Here is a 21107-nt window from a genome sequence, read left to right on the forward strand (position 1 = left end):
CCATGTCTTTTTTTTTTTTTAAGATTTTATTTATTTATTTGACAGGGAGAGAGCGAGAGAGGCAACACAAGTAGGGGGAGAGGGAGAGGGAGAAGCAGGCCTCCCGCCGAGCAGGGAGCCCGATGCAGGGCTCGATCCCAGGACCCTGGGATCATGACCTGAGCCGAAGGCAGACGCTTAACGACTGAGCCACCCAGGCGCCCCCCCACCATGTCTTTTTAATAGGATATACTAGAGACAGCTATTTTATTTATGACTATTCAATGGACAGATATTTACCAAAGCACCTACTATATGAGTGCACCAGGTTTTAGGAATAGAGTCATAAATAAGGGGGACACATAGTCCCTGCCATTAGGGAATTATGGCCTAATGGGGGAAGAAGACTGAATTTCTAATACCAAGATGCTAAGTACCAGAAAGAAAAAGAAAATATACTAGCAGAAAATAGAAAAAGTCCTAACTTCAGTTTGGTGGCACATGAGGGTGGTATCTCCAAACGAGGAGTAGGTGCACGTGAGCCATGTCAGAAAGGAGATTGATGGAGGAGGTAGAGGGCAAATACCATGAGAGAGAAAAATGTAGACAAAGACTCTGACGTGGGAAGAGGCGTGGTACAGTCGAAAGTGTTTCACAAGACATTATACAATTGAAATAATACAAAAAAGTGTAAGGCAGAGAACAACAGTATGCTGACATCCAGCTCCCAGATCCTCCCCATCAGATCTCTCTCTGCATTTGAATCCAGTATCATCGTATAGCTAGATACATAAATGGCATCCCCAAGTCCCAGGACATTATCACGAGAGACTAATTGAAGTGTTTGTATCTTGCAGAATTTATTGTTCACTGATGAAAATGACAATTTGGAAATTAAAGTAATCGATTTTGGGTTTGCACGCTTAAAGCCGCCTGATAACCAGCCTCTCAAGACGCCCTGCTTCACCCTGCACTATGCGGCCCCCGAGCTCTTGAATCATAACGGCTACGATGAGTCCTGTGACCTCTGGAGCCTGGGCGTCATTTTGGTGAGTTCATTTCCCTAGGGCCATTAAACCTAGGCAGTTTCTGGACGGCCTCTTACGTGTCTCTCTCTGCTGTTTTTCTTCAAGTTGTGGGGAAAATTGGCAGATTGGTTTCTTTTCTGTACAACCAATGAAAGCTCTGACCCAAGACTATTTCCCTTTTTTTTTTTTTTTTTTTGACATCCATATGGCCAACAGACACATGAAAGAGTGCTCGGCATCGGGGAAATCCAAATCAAAACCTCAATGAGATACCACCTCACACCAGTCAGAATAATTATTTCCCTTTTTTAAAATTTACATTGGAGACAATGTAGGAGCTTTTCTTTTGGTTTATTTTGAAATATTGAAGGCACTGTGTTTTATGTGCATAAGAGTTTATATAGCTTTTTTTTTTAAAGAAGCAATAGTATATTTTCAAAAGATATGTTTTTATTTTGGTTTACTTTGAAATATTGAAGGCACTGCATTTTATGTGCATGGGAGTTCATAGTTTTTTTTTAAAAGAAACAATTTTCAAAAGATAAGCATATTGGATATAATGTGAAAATAGCAAAGTGACTTATTAATAGGAAAACATTAAAAAATACATTGTTAGATTTTCAGATGAAAATGTAATTAAAGAAGAGAATTTAGGATAAATTAACAAATTAATAGATAAAGAGAGAAATATTTATAGTAACTTATAGTAATCATGGTAAGCATGCTTTTCACAAAATGTCCTTGGCTGTAGTGATCAGAAACAGAACATTAAGTTAGAAAAATCTTGGCATGTTTCTTCTCAAAATAGCTTGACTTTTTCTGCATGTAATTTGTAATGCATAATCTTTGAGAGAAAATTTCAGACAAATCCAGAAAGATTTAAGGAACAAGTGAAATCACTCATAATCTCATTGTGTGGAGATGATGTGCTCGAGCTTCCCTGCTCCCAAACCCTGGCCCCGCCTTCCACCACCATGTTATGTGTGTTTTCTGTCAGCTACGTGGGTTTTTTAACAAATGAGATCATATCACACATGTGGTTTGGGCCTCCAGAGTTCATTTAACCATTTCTTTACTAATGAGCAGTTAGTGTTTTCTAGTGTTTCACTAATTACAAACTACGCAAATGAAATTTTTTTTTTTTACATATATGGCTGCATTTGTCTCATTATTTCCTTGGAGTAGACTCCTACGAGAAGGGCTTGCACATCTTTATTTTGACATATATGCCTGGATTTCCTTCTAGAGGTTTAACAGATCATGTTCTCATCAGCTGTATGTGAATACATCAGATACTATCGATTTCAATCTTAAATTATTTCCTACTGTTGTAATAATTTGCATACATTTCTTTGATGGATATTCAGTTTTGAGCATCTTTTCATGTATTTGGACATTTGTATTTTCTTTTTTATGAATTGCTGTTTATGAGCTTTGCCCATTTTCCTGTGGGGAAATTTTTCTTATTTTAAAGCTCTGTGAAGAATTTTAATCCTCTGCCATTGACAAAAAATCAGATATTTTTTTCTGATTTGGTTATTTGAAAACTTTGTTCATAGTAATATGGGCCTTTCTTTTGGGTTTTAGGGCGGTTTAATGGAGAATTTTTTTATTTCTATGTAGTAAGATGTCAGTCTTTCCTTTATGATATGTGGCTTTGATGTCAGATTATCCCTCCACCCCTACCCCAATCCAAGATGATAAAAACATTCTCCCAAATTTTCCTCCAGAATTATATTTTATTTTTATACTTAAATCTGCACTCCATCTGGGATTTATTTTGGTGTCAGCTTGTTTTCTCCCAGTGGCTAGCCAGTTGTCTCTGCAGGATGGTTCTTCTTTTATTTTTAAGTTTTGTATGGTTTTCATTTCAGCAATTTTAAGTCATTATTTATAATTTTCAAACTAAAATTAAATATTTATGAATAAGATCTTTTAAATAAAAATAAACAACTAACTTCTATAGATTTGAGAGAGTTTCGTGTTAAGGACTTAAACCTATCACATTTTCATTAGCATTCTCCTAAAAAATTAGTCTAAATCAAAAGGAGCTTTCCAATTTTAGTAGTAATATAAAATTACCCCTTGTAAAAGAGCCTTTACTTTAAATGTAGGTCAGTTATAATCATCACCCTCTTTAAGGTTTTAAAAGACAGTCTTAGACACGCGGACAGGTATTTTCAAGCTTCCGAATGCCGTATCTGTGGAAATAACTTTGTGTAATGGCGTGGATATGGAAGCCACGCTTCTCTCTTGAGCTACTTGTCAAGTTGTTAAGACAAGCAGGGGACAGAGAACAGCTTAAGTGATAGCACAGAAGTGCAACCACAATGTCCAGACTGTGGGAAGTTCCACAGGAGAAATAACCCCGTTTTTCCTGTGACAAAAAAGATAGCCCGAGAACCTATAAACTAAAAGATGCTTCTGAAACAATATTTACACTTAATTGAATTCTCATTCAAGCAAATTCTAATTTCAATTCTATTTATTAAATTCAAACTCTAAGTCATACAGATGTAATTATAATAGATATATACAATGTATGTGACACAGTTGCAAAAATCTGAATATTGATTGGATACTGAATGATATAAAGGAATTACTGCTGATTTCTTTTAGGTGTGATCATGGTGTTGTGGTTGTGGTTTTTAAAAAATCTTTGCCTTCTAGAGATACACAGTGAAATACAGACGAAGAACAAAGTTGGCACATGCATTAAACGGTCACAAAAAAACCAGAGTGCTTTGCAAACTTTTCCACATGAATGAATGCATACCTCCAGAAGATCTAGATACAAAGCCTCAGTTATTCCATAGCAAGCACAAAGTTTATTTGGAGTCTCTGATTTGCCTTAGAAATCTATGGCCTTTTGGGACCCCTGGCTGGCTGAGTTGGTGGAGCATGCAACTCTTGATCTCAGGGTTGTGAGTTTGAGCCCCACATTGGGTGTAGAGATTACTTAAAAACAAAATCTTAAAAAAAAAAAAAAAAAAAGAAATGGAAATCAATGAGCTTTTGTGTGTTGTATCTAATAAACATGAATGTGGCTATTATAATATGAAAATAAGGGGTGCCTGGGTCGCTCAGTTGGTTGAGCAACTGCTTTGGGCTCAGGTCATGATCCTGGAGTCCCGGGATCGAGTCCCGCATCGGGCTCCCTGCTCAGCGTGGAGTCTGCTTCTCCCTCTGACCCTCCCCCCTCTCATGTGCTCTCTCTCTCTCTCATTCTCTCTCTCTCAAATAAATAAAATCTTATAATATGAAAATAATTAACATTACCCCCGTTGAGTAAAACAAATACTCCAGGAAGCTGCATCATGTAGTCTCATATGGCTTTTCTACAACCCAGTCTGCCTCGTAGATATGCAGTCCCTGTCAGAAACATACAGGACTTTAATTAAAATAGAGCTTACCCAGTGTCTTAGTTTGGTCGTGCCATAACAAAATGCCACCGATTAGGTGGCTTAAACAACAGAAACTTATTTTCTCACAGACTAGAGGCTGGAAAGTCCAATACCAAGATGCCAACAGTGTTAATATCTGGTGAGGATTTTCCCCTTGGGTTGTAAACAGCCACCTGCTCTCTGTTTCCTCACATGGCCTTTCCTCAGTGAGTGTGCTTGGAGGGAGAGCATGAGTGAGCAAGCTCTCTGCTGTTTCTTTTTATAAGGACAGTAATTCCATTGGGTCAGGACCCCGCCCTTATGACTGCACGTAACTTTAATTAACCTCCATAAAGGCCCCTGTCTCTAAATATAGTCACATTGGGAGTTGGGTCTTCAACATATGAATTTTTTTTTAAGATTTACTTATTTGTTAGAGAGAGACTGTGCATGTGCACTTGTGAGCAGGCAGAGGGGCAGAGGAAGAAAGAGAGAGAATCTCAAGCAGACTCCTCACTGAGGGAACCTGAAGCAGGGCTTGATCTCATGACCCTGAGATCATGACCTGAGCTGAAATCAAGAGTCGGACGCTTAACCAACTAAGCCACCCAAGTGCCCCAACATATGAATTTTGGAGACAAGCAAGCATTCAGTCCCTAACACAAAGTATTTATGTAGGATAGGATTATATGCCACCCAATGGGTATATGTAATTCCACTTAAAACATAATTCTTCCAAGTGTTTTATTTAGGAGACTTTATTGTTTTACTTTTCTCTCAAAATTTTATTTTGGAAATTTCAGACCTACAAAAATTTGAGAGAATAATACTGTAGAACATCTAACATTTTGCCACATTTCCTTTATCTTTCTCTCAAATTCTGTCTTGTGTGCACACTCTCCATGTGTGCGTATATAGGTACATATATGTATGATATATATGTGTGGTCACGCACATGTATAGATATATCCTTATGTATGTAAATACTTGTTTGCCACGCCATTTGCAAACAATTTGCAGGTACAAAATTATTTTTAACACAAGTTGATTCCTGGATAATCAACTAAAATTGTAAGATCTTGGAGTTAAGAGGAGCCTAAAGTTTATTTCTACCTCTTCTAGAGCAGGGATCTTTTCTACAAGGTCCCTGATCCCCGGTCTCCTTTAAATACTTCTAAAGATGGAGAATTAGTTTTTCTGCCCAATAGCCTGTTGCATTATTACACATCAGAAAGCAAGAAAACTGTCTTTATAAAGGTTACTTTTTTATATTTAGCTACATTCATATCCTTTAGGAAGTAGGGTAGGATTAAGAAATGGAATGTATTTTGGAAAACTGTTTGGCAGTATCTATTGAACATATACAGACCAAATGACCCAGCAGTTCATCCTCAGGAATAAACCCAAGAGAAATTGTATTTTTATGTTCCAAAAGATGTGTATAAGAAAAAAAAAAAAATATATATATATATATATCATTTCAAAAATGCCCCAAACTGGAAACAAATCAAATGTTCATCAGCAATAGAAAGGTATTCTAATCTGGGCTACGTGGAAAGCAGAACCTGAAGCTAAAGTATGTTTCCTCATGTTCCCAAGGAGCATAATCCCAGGAGAAGGAAGAAAGCAGAGAAAGAGGGATTGTAGAGGATGCACACGTGGGTTGCTACCTGTTGTTGCATAGTGCAGCTGATCACTCGAGTTCATGAACCAAGACCTCTAAAGAAGCAAACTCCAAGTTTGCAGGGACAGAAACATGAATTTTTTAAGTGGGCCATGTTCCCATAAAATCTAGATATGCGGGCAGTGCCTGGGTGGCTCAGTCAGTTAAGCAACCGACTCTTGATTTTGGCTCTGGTCATGATCTCAGGGTCGTGAGATCGAGCCCTGCATGGGGCTCCACTCTGGGCATGGAGCCTGCTTACGATTCTCTCCCTCTCCCTCTGCTCCCCCAGTTGCGGTCTCTCTCCCCCTGCCCGCTCTCTTTCTCTTTCTCTAAGAAAAGGATCTAGGTATGGCGGAACCCAGCACCAGCTGATGGTTCAATACAATCCTCAAGGACAGAGCTCCAACCCCACAGGGTATTGTCCTGAGCAGGTGCCGTCGCTGAGTTTTTCATGTTCTAATAGACCATCTATCAAGCCAGCTCAATTTCCTTTCTTGCTCCATCAGTTGGTCATCGGGAACCCCTCCTCAGTGAGGCCATTGCCTTGAGTTAAGGAAGAGTTGATGCAGCAGAGATCGGTAACATACGCCCATGGATGTAACTTACTCCTGCCTTCTGGACCTCCTAGGGCTGGTTCTAAGTGTGCCGTGTCTGTAGTACATGGGGTTGCTGCTGCGACTTTATGAGTCAGCACAACTGCTCATCCTAGCACACGATGCACTGCTCTTGATATCCCTCCTGTGGGTACACAAGGTCTACTAGGAACCAGGAGCATCCAGGAGCTGTTTTTCAGAGAGTAGTTCTCTTTCTACTCTCTTTTCAGAGAGTAGTTCTCTTGCCACAGAAGGCAAGAACCGCACCCCAGAATCCTTCACGTCTGCTCTGCGACTCTCCTCATGCACTTGCCAGAGACTCTGCACAGCATTCTTACCTTTCACAGATACCTCTACCACAGTCGAGTCAGCCAGACCCTCTGGCCTCGGTAGAAGGGTGGTTGTGTTACAGCTGGGACCTGCTGCGGAATCCTCTTTATTCCGGGCCCCGCTTAAAACTGATAGCCCCCGCAGTCACTTGATAAATGGATTGGAGCACTATCCTCTAGAAGAGCGACATACGCTGTCACCAAAATCCCAAGAAGTCCACTAAGTCCTGTGCCTCTTTCTCAGTGGTACGAGGTACAGCAGTTTGTCTTTCAGGGGCAAGTCTCTATGCCCCTAACCATGGGAGCTCTAAAACCTTTACCAATGTGACAGTTCCCTGAATGTTTGTCCAGTCTGTCTCCCATCCTCTGGCGTTCATGTGCTTAGAAGGCATTTAGGATATGCTAGTTCCTGCTCACCAGGTCTCCCTTCATGAAGACATCAATACAGAGGGCCAGCATGGGGTTCTTGAGGATGTCAGGATGATCGCGGGCCTAACAGACTGTATTATAACAGAGCGGGAGAGTTCAGACAGCTCTCAGACAAGACAGTGAAGGCTGTCCTTGCCATATAAGGACTTACTGCTTTGCTCTTTCCTATTGATAGAAATCAAGAAGTAGGTGCTTATCAGTGCCAGCACCATATTGACTTGTACCACATTCAGCGTGGCAGCTGATCCCGACTGGCCTATTTTAGCCAGGGCCTGCAGTTCCTTTGGTGTGGACACTGTTCCCCGTTCTCCTGAATTCTTCCTCCGCAGGGACCGCACTCCTTGATGTGGTTGTGTGTTAGCTTTCGCTTTAGACTCTGCTCTGTGGGGAACCCAGGCTAAGATAGTTGGTGCCAGCAGCGATCTAGAAAGTGGACCTTTAGGAAGGGACTTTAAAGTTGCATGGCTTGCTGTTCTGATTCCCCCACTTTGCATCAGGAATGGGGTCCCTGCTGCCTCCCAACCAGAGAAAGAGGAGGAAGGGAAAACGGAGTGAGGTTGGGTGTCCCACTGAGCTGGCTAATGCGCTTACCAAATGCAGTGGGTTGCTCAGTCCTGTTACATTTATTATAAAGATGAAGAAAGAGTCTAAGAGAGCTTAACAAATTGCCCAACTAGTAACTAAACAGCTAGAAAGTAGAAGCTGGTACGTAAAAAAGCAGGAAGCCAGGTCTGTCTGACTGAAAAGCTCATGTTCCCCTCCCGCCATGTGTCTTGTCTCTGGAGTAACATGGCAGATGGCGGAGGCCCTGGTCACACATCGTGGAAAGTTACACCGTGGGGGGTGGGGATTGGGGGGCGGGGGGATGTCTTGCCAGCTCAAAAGAAAAATGGCTTTCTAAGGAGACCGAGCAGCTGGAGTAACGTCAGGGGGGCCGAGGAACTGTGGGTGCGGAACGCGGGGCGGGAACCCCGGGGACCTCAGAGGCTGAGGCGGGCGGGCGGGCGAGGGGAGCCTGCAAGGTGCCAGCACGGTGCGGGGTCCGCGTCGGGAAGTCTGAGGAGGGAGACGCCGGGGAAGAGGTGTAGGCTGGTGAGCGTCACTGTGCGGGAAGGGTGAAGGAGAGAAGACTGAGGGACGGTTTTGGTTTTCTTAAATAGTGCTGTCATTGGTCTTCGGGCGTCTTCGCATTTCCCTCCTTAGAACAAACAGCTTCGCGTCAGCTTGCTCCGAGTCAGTACCTGAGGTCTCTTCTCCTTGGCATCTTCGATTTTCAGACTCTCCATCCTGGCGAGCGGAGCTTTTATCCTCTCAGGCACAGTGTTCTCCTACAGAAAGTCCGGGTCCGCCTGGAGCCTCCTGGTCTCTGGTCTCCTCAGAGGAGCCAGGATTCTTCTCCTCTCTTTCTGGCCCTTCATTCCTTCGTGTTCAGTCCTCCTCACCCAGGGTTTGTGGACTGCCCACCTAATTGTATCTCCTGCTTTCCCCCTCTTAATGTCTTTTTTATTATCCGGTCTGGGAGCGTCCATCTTTTCTGAGGCCAGTGCGTAAGGGCGGCGCCACCATCTCGCCGTCATGAGGGGGAGCCTGCTTGTCAGACACGTGGCCACAAGAGAGAAATGGCGGAGTCCGTCCAGGTCACTGGGACTTCTCCCTGGGTGCCCACCTCCTCCTGAGGGCTGAGCTTGAACCGGAGACCCTCCTCTTTGGGTCCCTTCGTCAATAACTGCCAGGGCGGGCGGGCTCCTACTGACAGCACCCCCGTCTCCCCGCGGTGCGGCGCTTCTGGGGGTCTGCGCTCGGACACTGTCGCTTCACCCCACCGTTCATGGCCGCCTGTCGCCTCCGCGGGCCCGTAAGTCTCTCAGCGAGCAGAGAGAAAACCCTCCAAGAAGTTTTATAAGTCCATATTCAGTCTCTGCTGCAAAGACAAACCTTACTTAGCTTTTCAGTTTTTCTGTTGACTTTTTAAAGGGCAAAAACCTTAAACATAAATCTTCAAACACATGGCCACAGTGAAAACAGGTGGTTGTAGAGAATTCATTCTATTTAACGCCACGATGAGAAAAATAAAATTAAAGTGGTAATTACAACCAAAATAGGAAGGCCTAAATTAAAAATGTTTGAAGCCCTTAACTACAGTTAATGTCCTGAGGAAAGGATGTATGGAACTGAGTAGAGAAAAAAAAAAGTTATTGAAAGGTTCTGCTATCTCTCAGCTTTCTGTTAATATTAGTACTCTCTTTTCTGAAGTAGTTGGAGTATCCTTGGTTTGTTCTTCTTCTTGCTCTTTAAATGTTGATCTAATAAGTTGTCTCAGTTTATTTACGAGGCTTTGAAATGTGTTTGTTGCTTCAGTGAAAGAAGTCTACGTAATCTTTTAAACCCAATAATGCTACTCGTAGTATTTGGTAAATTATGCTGATGAAGTTAGTAATGAAATGACTAGCATGGCTTTGACAATGACTTTGGCAGACATTCTCTTTTGTTCCTTTTTTTTTTTTCCTTGATAGTATACAATGTTGTCAGGGCAAGTTCCATTCCAATCTCATGACAAAAGTTTGACATGTACCAGTGCGGTGGAAATCATGAAGAAAATTAAAAAGGGAGATTTCTCCTTTGAAGGAGAAGCCTGGAAGAATGTATCCCAAGAAGCTAAAGATTTGATCCAAGGTAAGACTCTAATGAAACTTTACATCGTGTAGGATGTGTGGCGATTGAAGTGGAATCCTGCCCATTCACATATATCTGTTAATGACTCAAGAAATTCACATGTGTTCTAGAAAGTTTCCAGGTTGCTCTACTGAGCCTTATTTTTTTCTCCACTATCCCTTAGGAACCTTACCCACATCTGCAGGGTCCACAGCATCTCAATCTAACACCTCCCGAGTGCACTGACATTATTTTACTATCTTTTCCCCCAAAATATGCCCCCTCCCATCCCCCTCTTGCACTGCCAGGCAGCCAGAATGGGCGTCACCTTCCACCCCCCCACCTTCCTCGCCTTCCACAGCCAGCCACCCAGTCCTGCAGTTCAGCGTCCGGCCTCACCACCCCCTCGTCCCCATTCACGTGGCCGCCCTCAGTTCCCGCTCTCCTTTCTGTCCTGAGAGCCCACAGCCCCTTTCAGTTCGTCTCACTGCCTCTGCCTTTACCTGTCCGGTATCAATCAGCAGAGCGACCTTCCTCGTATCGAGATGTGATCATGCCCCTGTTCTGCTCAAAGTCCTGCAGAGAGGCCCCCGTTAGCTTCAGGTCAGACTCCCGTATGGGAGCGTTTGAAATCAGAGCCTTTCAGGACCTGGCCCTGCCTGCCCGGGCCTCCTGCTTCCCTCACACTGCCTTTGAATTCTTCAAATGTGCCAGCTCTCAGATTCCCGCATGATGCCACGCTTGCTCTTTCTAATCCTGGGGCACCCCTCTTCATCCAGCCCACTTGTCTTCATCCTCCAGGACTCATCTTCTGGAAGTCCTCCAGGGTGACTACACTGTGGTCAGAGCCGTCCCCTTGGGTCGCCGACACACCGTGTGTGGGGATGTTGCTATTGCACTTGTCTCCTGATGCTGTCAGAGTTAGTTTTTGTCTGTGTATCTCCCCATAGCTCCTCTTTGGGTCTCCACCTCCGTATCTCTAGTGCCTTACTGCACTCGCTGGCTTGTACGAGGTGTTTGTAACATGAATGAAGTACATCTAGGTATTCCCTGTTCCTGTGGAGCTTTCCAGTCACCGGTGGGAGTCTTTGTGTTGGGTGCCAATTTCCTCCTGATTTGAGAAGCCAGTTAGCCTGCAGTAGACGTAGGCTACTGTGGGCCTTGTCATTAACATTCAGGATTTACTAGGGAATTGAAATGTATATGAAAATGTAATGACCTTTGTAGAAGGTTGACGCCTTAGCGAAACCACTGTGTCTATGTGAACCTAATTGAGATTTATGTTTGAAACAAATCATAAAATAAAAATGTCTTAATTATTCCCCTAGGACTCCTCACAGTCGATCCCAATAAAAGGCTTAAAATGTCAGGCTTGAGATACAACGAATGGCTTCAAGATGGCAGTCAGCTGTCCTCAAATCCTCTGATGACTCCGGACATTCTAGGATCTTCGGGAGCTGCCGTGCAAACCTGTGTGAAAGCAACCTTCCACGTAAGGCCCTGCGCTCTGCACATGGCAGGCGGGTTTGAAAAGGAATCAGACGCGTTTACTCCATAACTTCCGAGACGCACTCTTAGTAGTACATTTAAAAGAATGTGTTATTTTCATTCTAGGTATGTCTTTATAAATCCCTCCATGATGTAAACACATTTATTAACAGAAAGTATGTGGGGGACCCGAGTCACTGCTAACCCACAAAATACTTAACTTGCCATTTCGGATGAGTTTGTGAGCGAGGCAGTAGTTTGATATTTGAAGAGTTGAAAATTTTCAGTAGATAATGAAAACAATATGCATTATGTTGGAACTTTTATCTCTCAAATAGCCTAACTCATTTTCTTTAAAAGCTGTACATAAACATGAGGAACTAAGGCACATGTGCCAAGTCTGTTCACTCCCTCAGCATCCATTTATGCGTTACATATCCTAGAGACTGTGAGGGATAGGGAAAAGAGTATGTGCATTTGTGCCAAGCAGAGGCAAATGCTTGAAGATAATTGTATAAGGAATAGATGAGTTAAGGCAGAAGTAAATTACCTCTGAAGGGATTATCTTGAGAGAGGGAAAGGGATAGCGTTTCTTTTTCAGCTGCAGAAATGGACTAAAGATTGATGAACTCGGATATGTTGAGGTGTAAAGGGATTAACTGCAAGAGTTTGTACAGATGATCCCCGTCTTCCCAGTGACATCTGATGCAAAGCTATCAAGAGTAACCCCAGTGACACCCAAACTTGAGGCTAAGAGAAGTGGGGACAGGCAGCTGTGAGGAGAAAGCCAGCCTGAGGCGGGTGGAGCTGAGCCTCTCTGTGCAGATGAAGTATCCGAGATACACCCCAATCACCCCGACCTGGAAGTGGGGAGGAGGGCCCATAACGGATCCAGTCTGCTCTGTAGGGGGGCTTTGTGGGCAGAGTTTTAAATCTCAGACACAGAACTAGTAAAAGTAACAGGGGTTGAGAGGCTGGTGTTTTTTATTGAGAGGTGGCACTAACTTCTTCGAAAGATTAATGAGAATCCTAACTCCTGAACAGCCTGGCTGGGTTGATTTAAACAGAGCCCTTGAGACTCTTGCCATGAGTTTCCATACCCTGCCAGGAGGTTTGCAAATGATGGTCTTCAGGACCTTGTTCCCAGAGCAACTTGCAGCTGTGGTTGCCAACCGAACGTTGTCTTCTGCTAGAAGTCCTGGCTTCCAAGTGAACTTCGATCCCTTGACCTTTACAGGGGCTCCCTTTCTTTCTCCCCCAGGCCTTTAACAAATACAAGAGAGAGGGGTTTTGCCTTCAGAATGTCGACAAGGCCCCTTTGGCGAAGAGAAGGAAAATGAAGAAGACCAGCACCAGCACAGAGACGCGCAGTAGCTCGAGCGAAAGTTCTCACTCGTCCTCCTCTCACTCCCACGGGAAAACCACGCCCACTAAGCCCCTGCAGCCCAGCAACCCCGCGGACCCCAGCAACCCAGACACGCTCTTCCAGTTCTCGGACTGAGTGGCGCGGGGACGGTAGGAGTGTCACCGATGACGACCCATTGCACCTTGAGTGCCCTCAGCATGTGCCTGAGGTGATGTCTTACGCTTTTCAAACCGTGTCCTGTTGGCCTGTTTTGAAGCTGCCTCTTAGGGAATTATTTCAGGAAAACCCAGTTGGTTATCCTTGTCCAAAAGCACTGGACAGAGAATGTTACTGTGAATAGAGCACCTGTTATACCATCCAGCGACCTAGCACGATGCCAACGGGACTGTTCTGGAAAGAGCAAAGGTGTCTGTCTATAAATCTAATTTTAGGGCCTGGTTAGGTTTGAGCTGTTTGCAGAATGAGTCGCAGGTTTTTCAGATGTCTGCCGGCGGGAGTCACTCGTACTGTGATGATGATACCTTTTGCTTTGCCTTGTGGACAGCGCGGGTTTTTAAGAGATTTGCACCCCCTCGAACAGTGATTTATCAGAGGAAAAGGTCTGAGGGTTTTCAGAATGATGCCGTAGTGAATTGTATGTGTGGTGTACACTTATTTCTTGAGAGAGGATTTTAACTTATTGTCTTTATTTTATGGTTACATATGATCGTAACCTGTTATTATTAATCTTTTTCTAAGAAGTAAAAAAAAAAAAAAAAAAAGTACAGGCACTTAAGGTCCCATGCTCTGTATTTGGGATCCATCTGAGATGGATGGATCTTAGCATCTGCATGCTAAGCTACATATGTTTTTAATTTTGCACTGCTCTTTCCTGGCGATTTGTTTTAATGGTTATTGCAAAATATTAAGGTACAGGTCTCTGTTTTAAGTAATATTGCACTTTATGAGAGAATACGAATAAAGCAAACTATTTTGTAAAGTGCACTGTTTAAAGCATATGTACTGCATTTTTGCCAGTTTTTCCATCATCCACTTTAAATTTGTCCTCACACCCCCCTTTCTACCTTGTATGCGCAAGTGGAATGGGCATAATCATAAGCCACTTAGGCACCAATACGAAGAAAATCTAAAGGGAAATTCTATGAAACACTGTGCTTCACATTTGTACACTGTGTTGTGCTGCAGCGAGGCGCACCCTCCTGTAGGCAGATATTATGTACATAATATTTCAGAATCATGACTATGACTTGTCTTGAAATTTTTCTGTTAAATTTTAAATCCAGAAAGCATATTTTATAAACTTATGCATTGCTCCAAAGTTCTGAATTCCTGCAGAAAACAAGTGCCATGTGATGAAGACATTTCACTGGAAGATTGCTGCATTTTCAAATACGATTAATTCATTCCCTATGCAAAAAAAGAAGTGATAGGATTTGTATGTTGTATTTTCTTTTAAAGCCATCACACAAAATGTCAGGACTGAGAAAAGTGATCTTTGCTATGTTTACAAGAATCATGTTTAAAAAGATAATGCCCGACATGTTTATTTTATAATTTTTGTTAATGATAACCTCTTGAGCATTGGTTTGGACTTGGGGCATGATATTTATTTATTCCTTTCTTGAGATAATAGCAGCATTAATTTCAACCAGTTATGAATACTAAAAATATTGCGCTCTATGTAATAGTAGTATATTTATTACTAAATCAGTGTATATATTAATAGCACAGGCAAAAAAATGGCAAATATTAAAATATTTTCAAAATATTGTATTATTCTGTTCACATTTTTGTTCACAGTGGTTATTGGAAATAACTTTCTATAGTTTTCAGTGGCCCAAATGACTCCATGATTCTCATGAGTCAGTGAAAGTTTTGTACCTCTAGCTTGCAATCTTTCCTGGTCATGACGGGAAATCTTTACATGAATTATTACCAACCTATAGCAAATTCACAGAATGTGATTCCATTCAGGCGCAGCGATTTAATAACCAAGAAAATGTCCATTTATATCTACAGTTGAATAGATTTAGAAATGTCTAAGTTAGCTCTTCAGGTCATTTGTTAAACTGTCCATCCTGGTAGGAAATACTAATTGTAAAATATAAACTAAAGGGACTTTGTTGCTAATGGAAAATGATCCAGAAAAATAGTTAGCATACCCTAAGGATTGTTGGGCGTCATTGACTCCCGGAGAGTGAAATTGAGGGGTTTCCTTTTCCTCTGTTCTCAGTGCCTCTTCTTCTGCAGGACCTGACAGAAAATGGAATGGGTGAAAAGGCAGGCAGAGTAACAGGAGGAAGGACAGAGAAGGCTAATCCATCACAATGAGGCTCCCTGAATAACCCAGAATGGGCTTTTGGAACAACCTCAAAAAACACTCGGAGTGGTGCCCCCTTGTCAAATATCTTCATCCTCACCCTGCTTACCAATTCCAGAGAGACAGCTCTGATGCTGAGTCTGCAGCACTTAGACTGTGTACAAGCTGTTCGTGGCTGGTGACTTGCACTTTGAAATTCACAAAGCTTTCACTGAGTCAGAGCAGGAGTAAACTCAAAAACACTTCATATGAAAAAAAAAAACACTTCATATGAAAATGTTCAGTGAAAGGACTCCTTTTTAGTATTAGGAGTAAAAAAGAAGTAGATCTATAAAAACCAAATATATACATAAATTTGTATAATATTAATTTTGGAGATAAGGCCAAATCACCTTTCCCCTTTTTCCGTGATTGATTTTATTTGCATGTTGTTTTCACACCATCACAAATCCTGATGCATATATTTTATGACTACATATGGCTGGTTGAGAGTCAAGCAGGTAATAGAGGAAAAACATTTTAAAAGACCAGTTTCTTCCACTTCTTAGGCCAGATGCTGTGGCTGACTGAGTTACATTAGCTATTTTGAAGTTCATGCATTCTTCCCAACTTCTATAAAACGATGAGTCCGTGAACCCCCTGGGACCGAAAATCAAGCCACCTGGAGTTAATTTCAACATGCATCTTTGTGTTGGAGTTGCAGATTCATTTGCCCAGGAAAAAATGCTTTTTAATGTTTTTCTATTGCTACCGATTTCTTAAATAACTATGTAAAGGCTACATGTAAAATACAAGGTAAGTAACTTTAAGGAAGCCTGGAGGATAACAGTAACTACTTTTTTATAAGGGAATTTCTTTTGTATCTCACTTTACTTTTTTTTTAAAGTATACAGTTGCTTGTCTACTCGTTCCCCATGCCGCCATTTCAAATGCTGTTATTACCATATTTATGAAGATCAGGGTACCTCAGAATGGTGAGAGTCTGTAAACTACTGGCCCCGTTTGTGCCTTAGGCCACCTGATTACTTTGAGTTTGCACGTGGTGGCCAATAATAAGAACAGGATTTTGATATTCGTTTTATCACACTTGTAATATTCTTTGAGATCTAAATAAATAAGTTAATTCTGATGTGCCACTTACACTGTATCAAAATAATTGTCTTATAGATGAATTATCGTAACATAATGAAATACCATACAATTATATGACTTTGGCCCCTCAGATGTCCTTCACCGTGACACCCGACTTCTGGCCTGTCATCACTTCTGTCCCCTACATGAATGCCCATCTGCACTCGATACCATTGTCTGGCACTAGAAAAAATGTAGCAGGCTCTCCCGAAATTCTGAATTTAAGTGCATGCAAGTCATTCCAACACTCCAAGAAAGGGAAAGTAATCAAAAGATAACAGAAGAAGTATGCATAAATAAATATTTTAAGTCTCATCTACCCAAAGGAAATAGCTGCTACAGCAACTTAGAGGTTTTATTCGCTGGCTGTTTAAGTGACTTACTTCCAAAGTTGTGACATTCTTTGGGGAGAATATTTTTCTTGAGAGCAGTTATTTAAATCATGTGTGTATGAGGACAATGTGTCTTTTCAAGGGGGCGGTATTTTCCATCCTAAGAACATGGGGTTAGCCCCGTTTCACTTGTCATCTTCAGCATTTCTTTCTTCTGAGCTTTCAAGATCTCGCTTCTGAGCCCTGTTACTTGGCCACCCAGCTCTCTGTTAGGTTAACTCAGTAAATGACGGTTCCCCAAGGGCATTGTCCACCTTCTGGTTCATGAATTCGTGAATGAAGCAGGAACCAATATTTTACATTTTCCTACTAGTAGACAGAAAAGGAGTACGAAACTGAAGTATCTCCCAATTCCATCTGTCTCGACTTGTTTGCACTCATCCAGATAGGTCCTGTTGACTGCCAGCCATTTCCTATCCACGAGGACTTCCAGCCACATGGTAAAAAGCTTGTTATTTTGCATCTAGAAGACTTGGATGAAAAGACAGGATTCTTGGTAGTTACTCATCAGGCTTCATTTTCCTGGCGTATTTCCGCGGGGATGGGTGGAAGGACATTTTGTGATATTTTTCTAGTTGGAGTGCTGCTTCGGTTATCAAGAGTTGAATGCTTCAGATAGGTCAAGCTGGTATTTACCACAGCAACTTCTCTGGACCACAGACAACTGGGATAATACTCAGCTCTGTGTCATTTCCATTGCTTTACAATCTTAATTTGTATGGTTTTATAAAAGTTGTCTCCACTAAAACAGATTCCAGTTTCATCCTTGTTCCTTCCCATATGGAGGAATTTTTATCTTTTCATTGATGTTTTAAAGCCCTGTACTAAGAGGGGCACCTGGGTGGCACAGTTGGTTGAACTTCCGACTCTTGGTTTCGGCTCAGGTCATGATCTCAGCTTCATGAGATCGAGCCCCGTGTTGGGCTCTGCGCTGAGCGGGGAGTCTGCTTGATATTCTCTCCCTCCACCCTGCCCTCCCCTCATGCTAGCACACACTCTCTCTCTAAATTAAGAGAAAAAAAAAGCCCTATACTAAGAAGAAGAAAATAGAACAAAAAAAAAAAAATGCCATGACTTGGAAACGGAAATTTAAGCTAAGTATGAACAGTATACTACAGATTTATTTTTCTGCTATTTCCGCTTGTAGGTAGTTGGGAAAACCATTGCTTCTCTTGTTTTCTTTGTTTAAAATCCAGTTAGGTTAACAAACTTGACATTCTTAACTGCAGTTTTATTTTTAACTTTCTGAGAGGCTGGTCACGGAAAATGTGCACTATTGTGTTGAAACGATGTGTGACAATTATCCTCATGAAAGACTTGCTGGCTATGCAGACATTCGATCATTTATAACAGTTTATTTTAGGTACTCTAGTGCGAGCCTATTTGCTAAAGTTATAAATGCCAGTAGAAGGAGAGATTAAATGTACAATCATTCTCATTCTTTTGATGAATAAGAAAGGAAATACAGAGGTGCTACATTACACATAAAGTTAATGCTTTAGCGCTCAAGTTCTGAAAAACATCCTAAGAACTTTAGAAGAAGAGGAAACCACATTTATACATACTTAGAAGAATTTTTGAAAGACTGGCATTTTAATGTATAGCGGGTGTACTTCCGTCTAAACGGATATGTATCCTTGGGTGTGGAATTGCTGAAAATAATCTAAGCTGCAATAATCTATGTAACTATGTATATTCTTCCTCAGTTTACAGAAGGACAAGAATTTGTCTTCCTAGAAAGTAAGTGGAAGATAAAAAGATGAAAGACTTTGTTTTTCTTCTGGGTGAACGATGAAGAGGCGAAGTATAGTCCCACCGTGGTTCAGCTGAATGCAGGCCGCCCATCGCCATCTGGGGTGTCTTCCCTGCCTGCAGTAATTGTACTGTTTCTCGCTTTGTCTTCTGGCTTTCCAGTTGTACGACTGCACGCAGTAATGTTTCCCCACACTGATACGTCCCTCGTTGCTTCTTAACATATCCAGGTATTGACTACTGTTTATAGATTGTAATTGAGATCGGAGAAGTACTTGATTGGGGCAGAGAGGGGAGCACTGGGGATGAAAAGTATGTAGGAATAAGGAAATAAGGACACTGTGTGAGAAAGTGAACAGCCCTACATCTCTGAGATACAAATAATTGACAGGAACATGAAGAGGGCTACTTTATAAAAATGCTATTTCAATAGCCATTTATATAAATGTCTTTAATAATTTTGTCTGCTGGGTGGATAGGTGAGCTTATTTAAGATGTCTATACAGGCTTTGTAAGGTGGTTATTTTTTTTCTCGGAGGCCCATGTGATTGCTTTCTCCTCACCGTTTCCCTACTCCCTCCCCAACTTATCCTACTGCCTTCTGTCCGGACCATTGCCATTCTGTGGCCAAAGAGAGCAGTTCAAACGGAGCACTAAGACTACATATGGTTGTAATCATATTCTTTAAAAGTTGTAATGCAGTATGGCATATAAAGTGCACAGATCTTAAGCAGACAGCTCAATGAATGCTTATGTATGTAGGCACCCTTAAAACCATCCCCTAGATCAAGGTGAGGCTCCCAGTCCTTACTCAGACTTAACCACTGTTCTCACTTCTGTCTCCACAGAATTGTTTGCCTGTTCTTGATCTTCCTGTAAATGGAATTATAGTCTAGTCTTTTGTGTCTGGTTTTATTTGATGATCATGATGTCTGTGAAATTCATCTACGTCGTTGCACGCAGCAATAACAATAGTGTGCTCTTTCTCATTATTGTGTATTCTTCTATCAGGTGAGTATATCCCAATATATTTAATCCATTCTACTGTTGAACATTTGAGTTGTTGATAACTTTTAGCTTTGATGTCTGAAGCTGTCATGAGCATTCCTGTGCATACCTTTTGGTGGATATGTGCATTCATTTATCTTGGGTTTATACTCAAGAAGGAAGCTCACTGAATCATAGGATGGATGTACATTTAGCTTAAAGGATATTGCCAAATAGTCTTCAACAGCAGTTGTACCGATTTACACTCCCACCCAACGATGTGTGAGAGTTCCGGTTGCTCTACATCCTCATCGGTCCTTGGTACCAGCAGCCTTTTTAGTTTTAGCCATTCTGTCAAGTGGGTATTTCATTGTGGTGTTGGGCATTCTGACAAGTGCATATTCTATTGTGGTTTTAATGTGCATTTCTCTGAGAAGTAATGATGAGTAGAACACCCTTTTATATCTTTATTAGCCATTTGGGTATTCTCACTTGTTGAGTGCCTATTCAGGTCACTTCTTTATATTTATTAGGTTGTCTGTCTTTTTCCTATTGATTTGAAGGTTCTTTGTATTTTATTGATGTGAGGTTTTGTCTGATATATTGTTATAAATCTCTTCTCTTTGGTTTGCTTTTTTGCTTTCCAATTGATGTCCTTCAATAACCGGAAAGTTCTAATTTTTATGAAGTTCCGTATATCGGTTTTTTATGCTTAATGATCTTTGTGACCTGTTTTGTCAGTCTTTACCCAAGGTTATTATTCTTCTAAAAGCTTTATTGTTTTACCATTCACATTATATCTGTGATCTGTCTAGCACTGATATTTATATATGGTATGAGGTGTAGTAGTCAAAGTTCACTTATTCCATGAGTGTTCACTTGACTTACCACAGTGTCTTGAAAATCTCAGTGCATTGCAGTTATAACTTTTATAGTCTTCCCATCTGGTAATGTAAGATCTCTAACTTTGATTTTCTTCCAGATAGTCTTCGCTACTCTTAACCCTTTGCATTTCCATATATATTTTAGAAACAGTGAGTTTCCTTGGGGAGGTTATCTATTAGGGTTTAATTGGTATGGCATTGTATATATAGATCAATTTCACGAGAATTTTATCTTCTCAATTTTGAGTTTTGCAATCCATAGTCATGGTACATCTCTCTATTTATTAGGTCTTTAATTTGTCTCAGCAAGGTTTTAAGATTTACATGGAGAGGTTGGATTTATTTTTAGATTATTAAAGTTTATATTTTATTATCTATTTTCTGTTAGTATGTAGAAATATAATTGGTTGGGGTTTTTTTTTTTAGATTTTATTTACTTATTTTGAGAGAGAGAGTGCATGAGCTGGGAGGGGGCAAAGGCAGAGAGAGAATCTCAAGCAGACTCTATGCTGAGTGTGGAGCTGGACGCGGGGCTCGATCTCACAACCATGAGATCATGACCTAAGCTGAAGTCAAGAGTTGGACGCTTAACCAACTGCACCACCCAGGCGCCCCTATATTTGTTTTTTTGTACTGCCTTTGCATCTAGCAACCTTACTAAATTCACTTTAATTATGCTAATTCTATAGATCCTTTTGTATTTCTTCACGTATACATTCACGCCTTCT

General features: G+C 41.5%; 1 protein-coding gene across 1 annotated transcript in view; it reads left to right on the forward strand.

Moving 5' to 3' along the window:
* Positions 1–14681, forward strand: part of RPS6KA5 (ribosomal protein S6 kinase A5) — a 178428-nt gene extending 163747 nt beyond the window's left edge. The window contains exons 14-17 of the mRNA XM_028099153.2: positions 837–1028; positions 9921–10080; positions 11388–11551; positions 12809–14681. Coding sequence (XP_027954954.2) covers positions 837–1028; positions 9921–10080; positions 11388–11551; positions 12809–13048 — 756 coding nt within the window. The 3' untranslated portion in view covers positions 13049–14681. The remainder of the gene's footprint in view (positions 1–836; positions 1029–9920; positions 10081–11387; positions 11552–12808) is intronic.
* Positions 14682–21107: the final 6426 nt, after the last annotated feature.

Source organism: Eumetopias jubatus, unplaced genomic scaffold (assembly GCF_037043125.1).
Source record: "Eumetopias jubatus isolate StellerSeaLion01/CBP00866 unplaced genomic scaffold, mEumJub1_p1.0 scaffold_7, whole genome shotgun sequence".
NCBI lineage: Eukaryota > Metazoa > Chordata > Mammalia > Carnivora > Otariidae > Eumetopias > Eumetopias jubatus.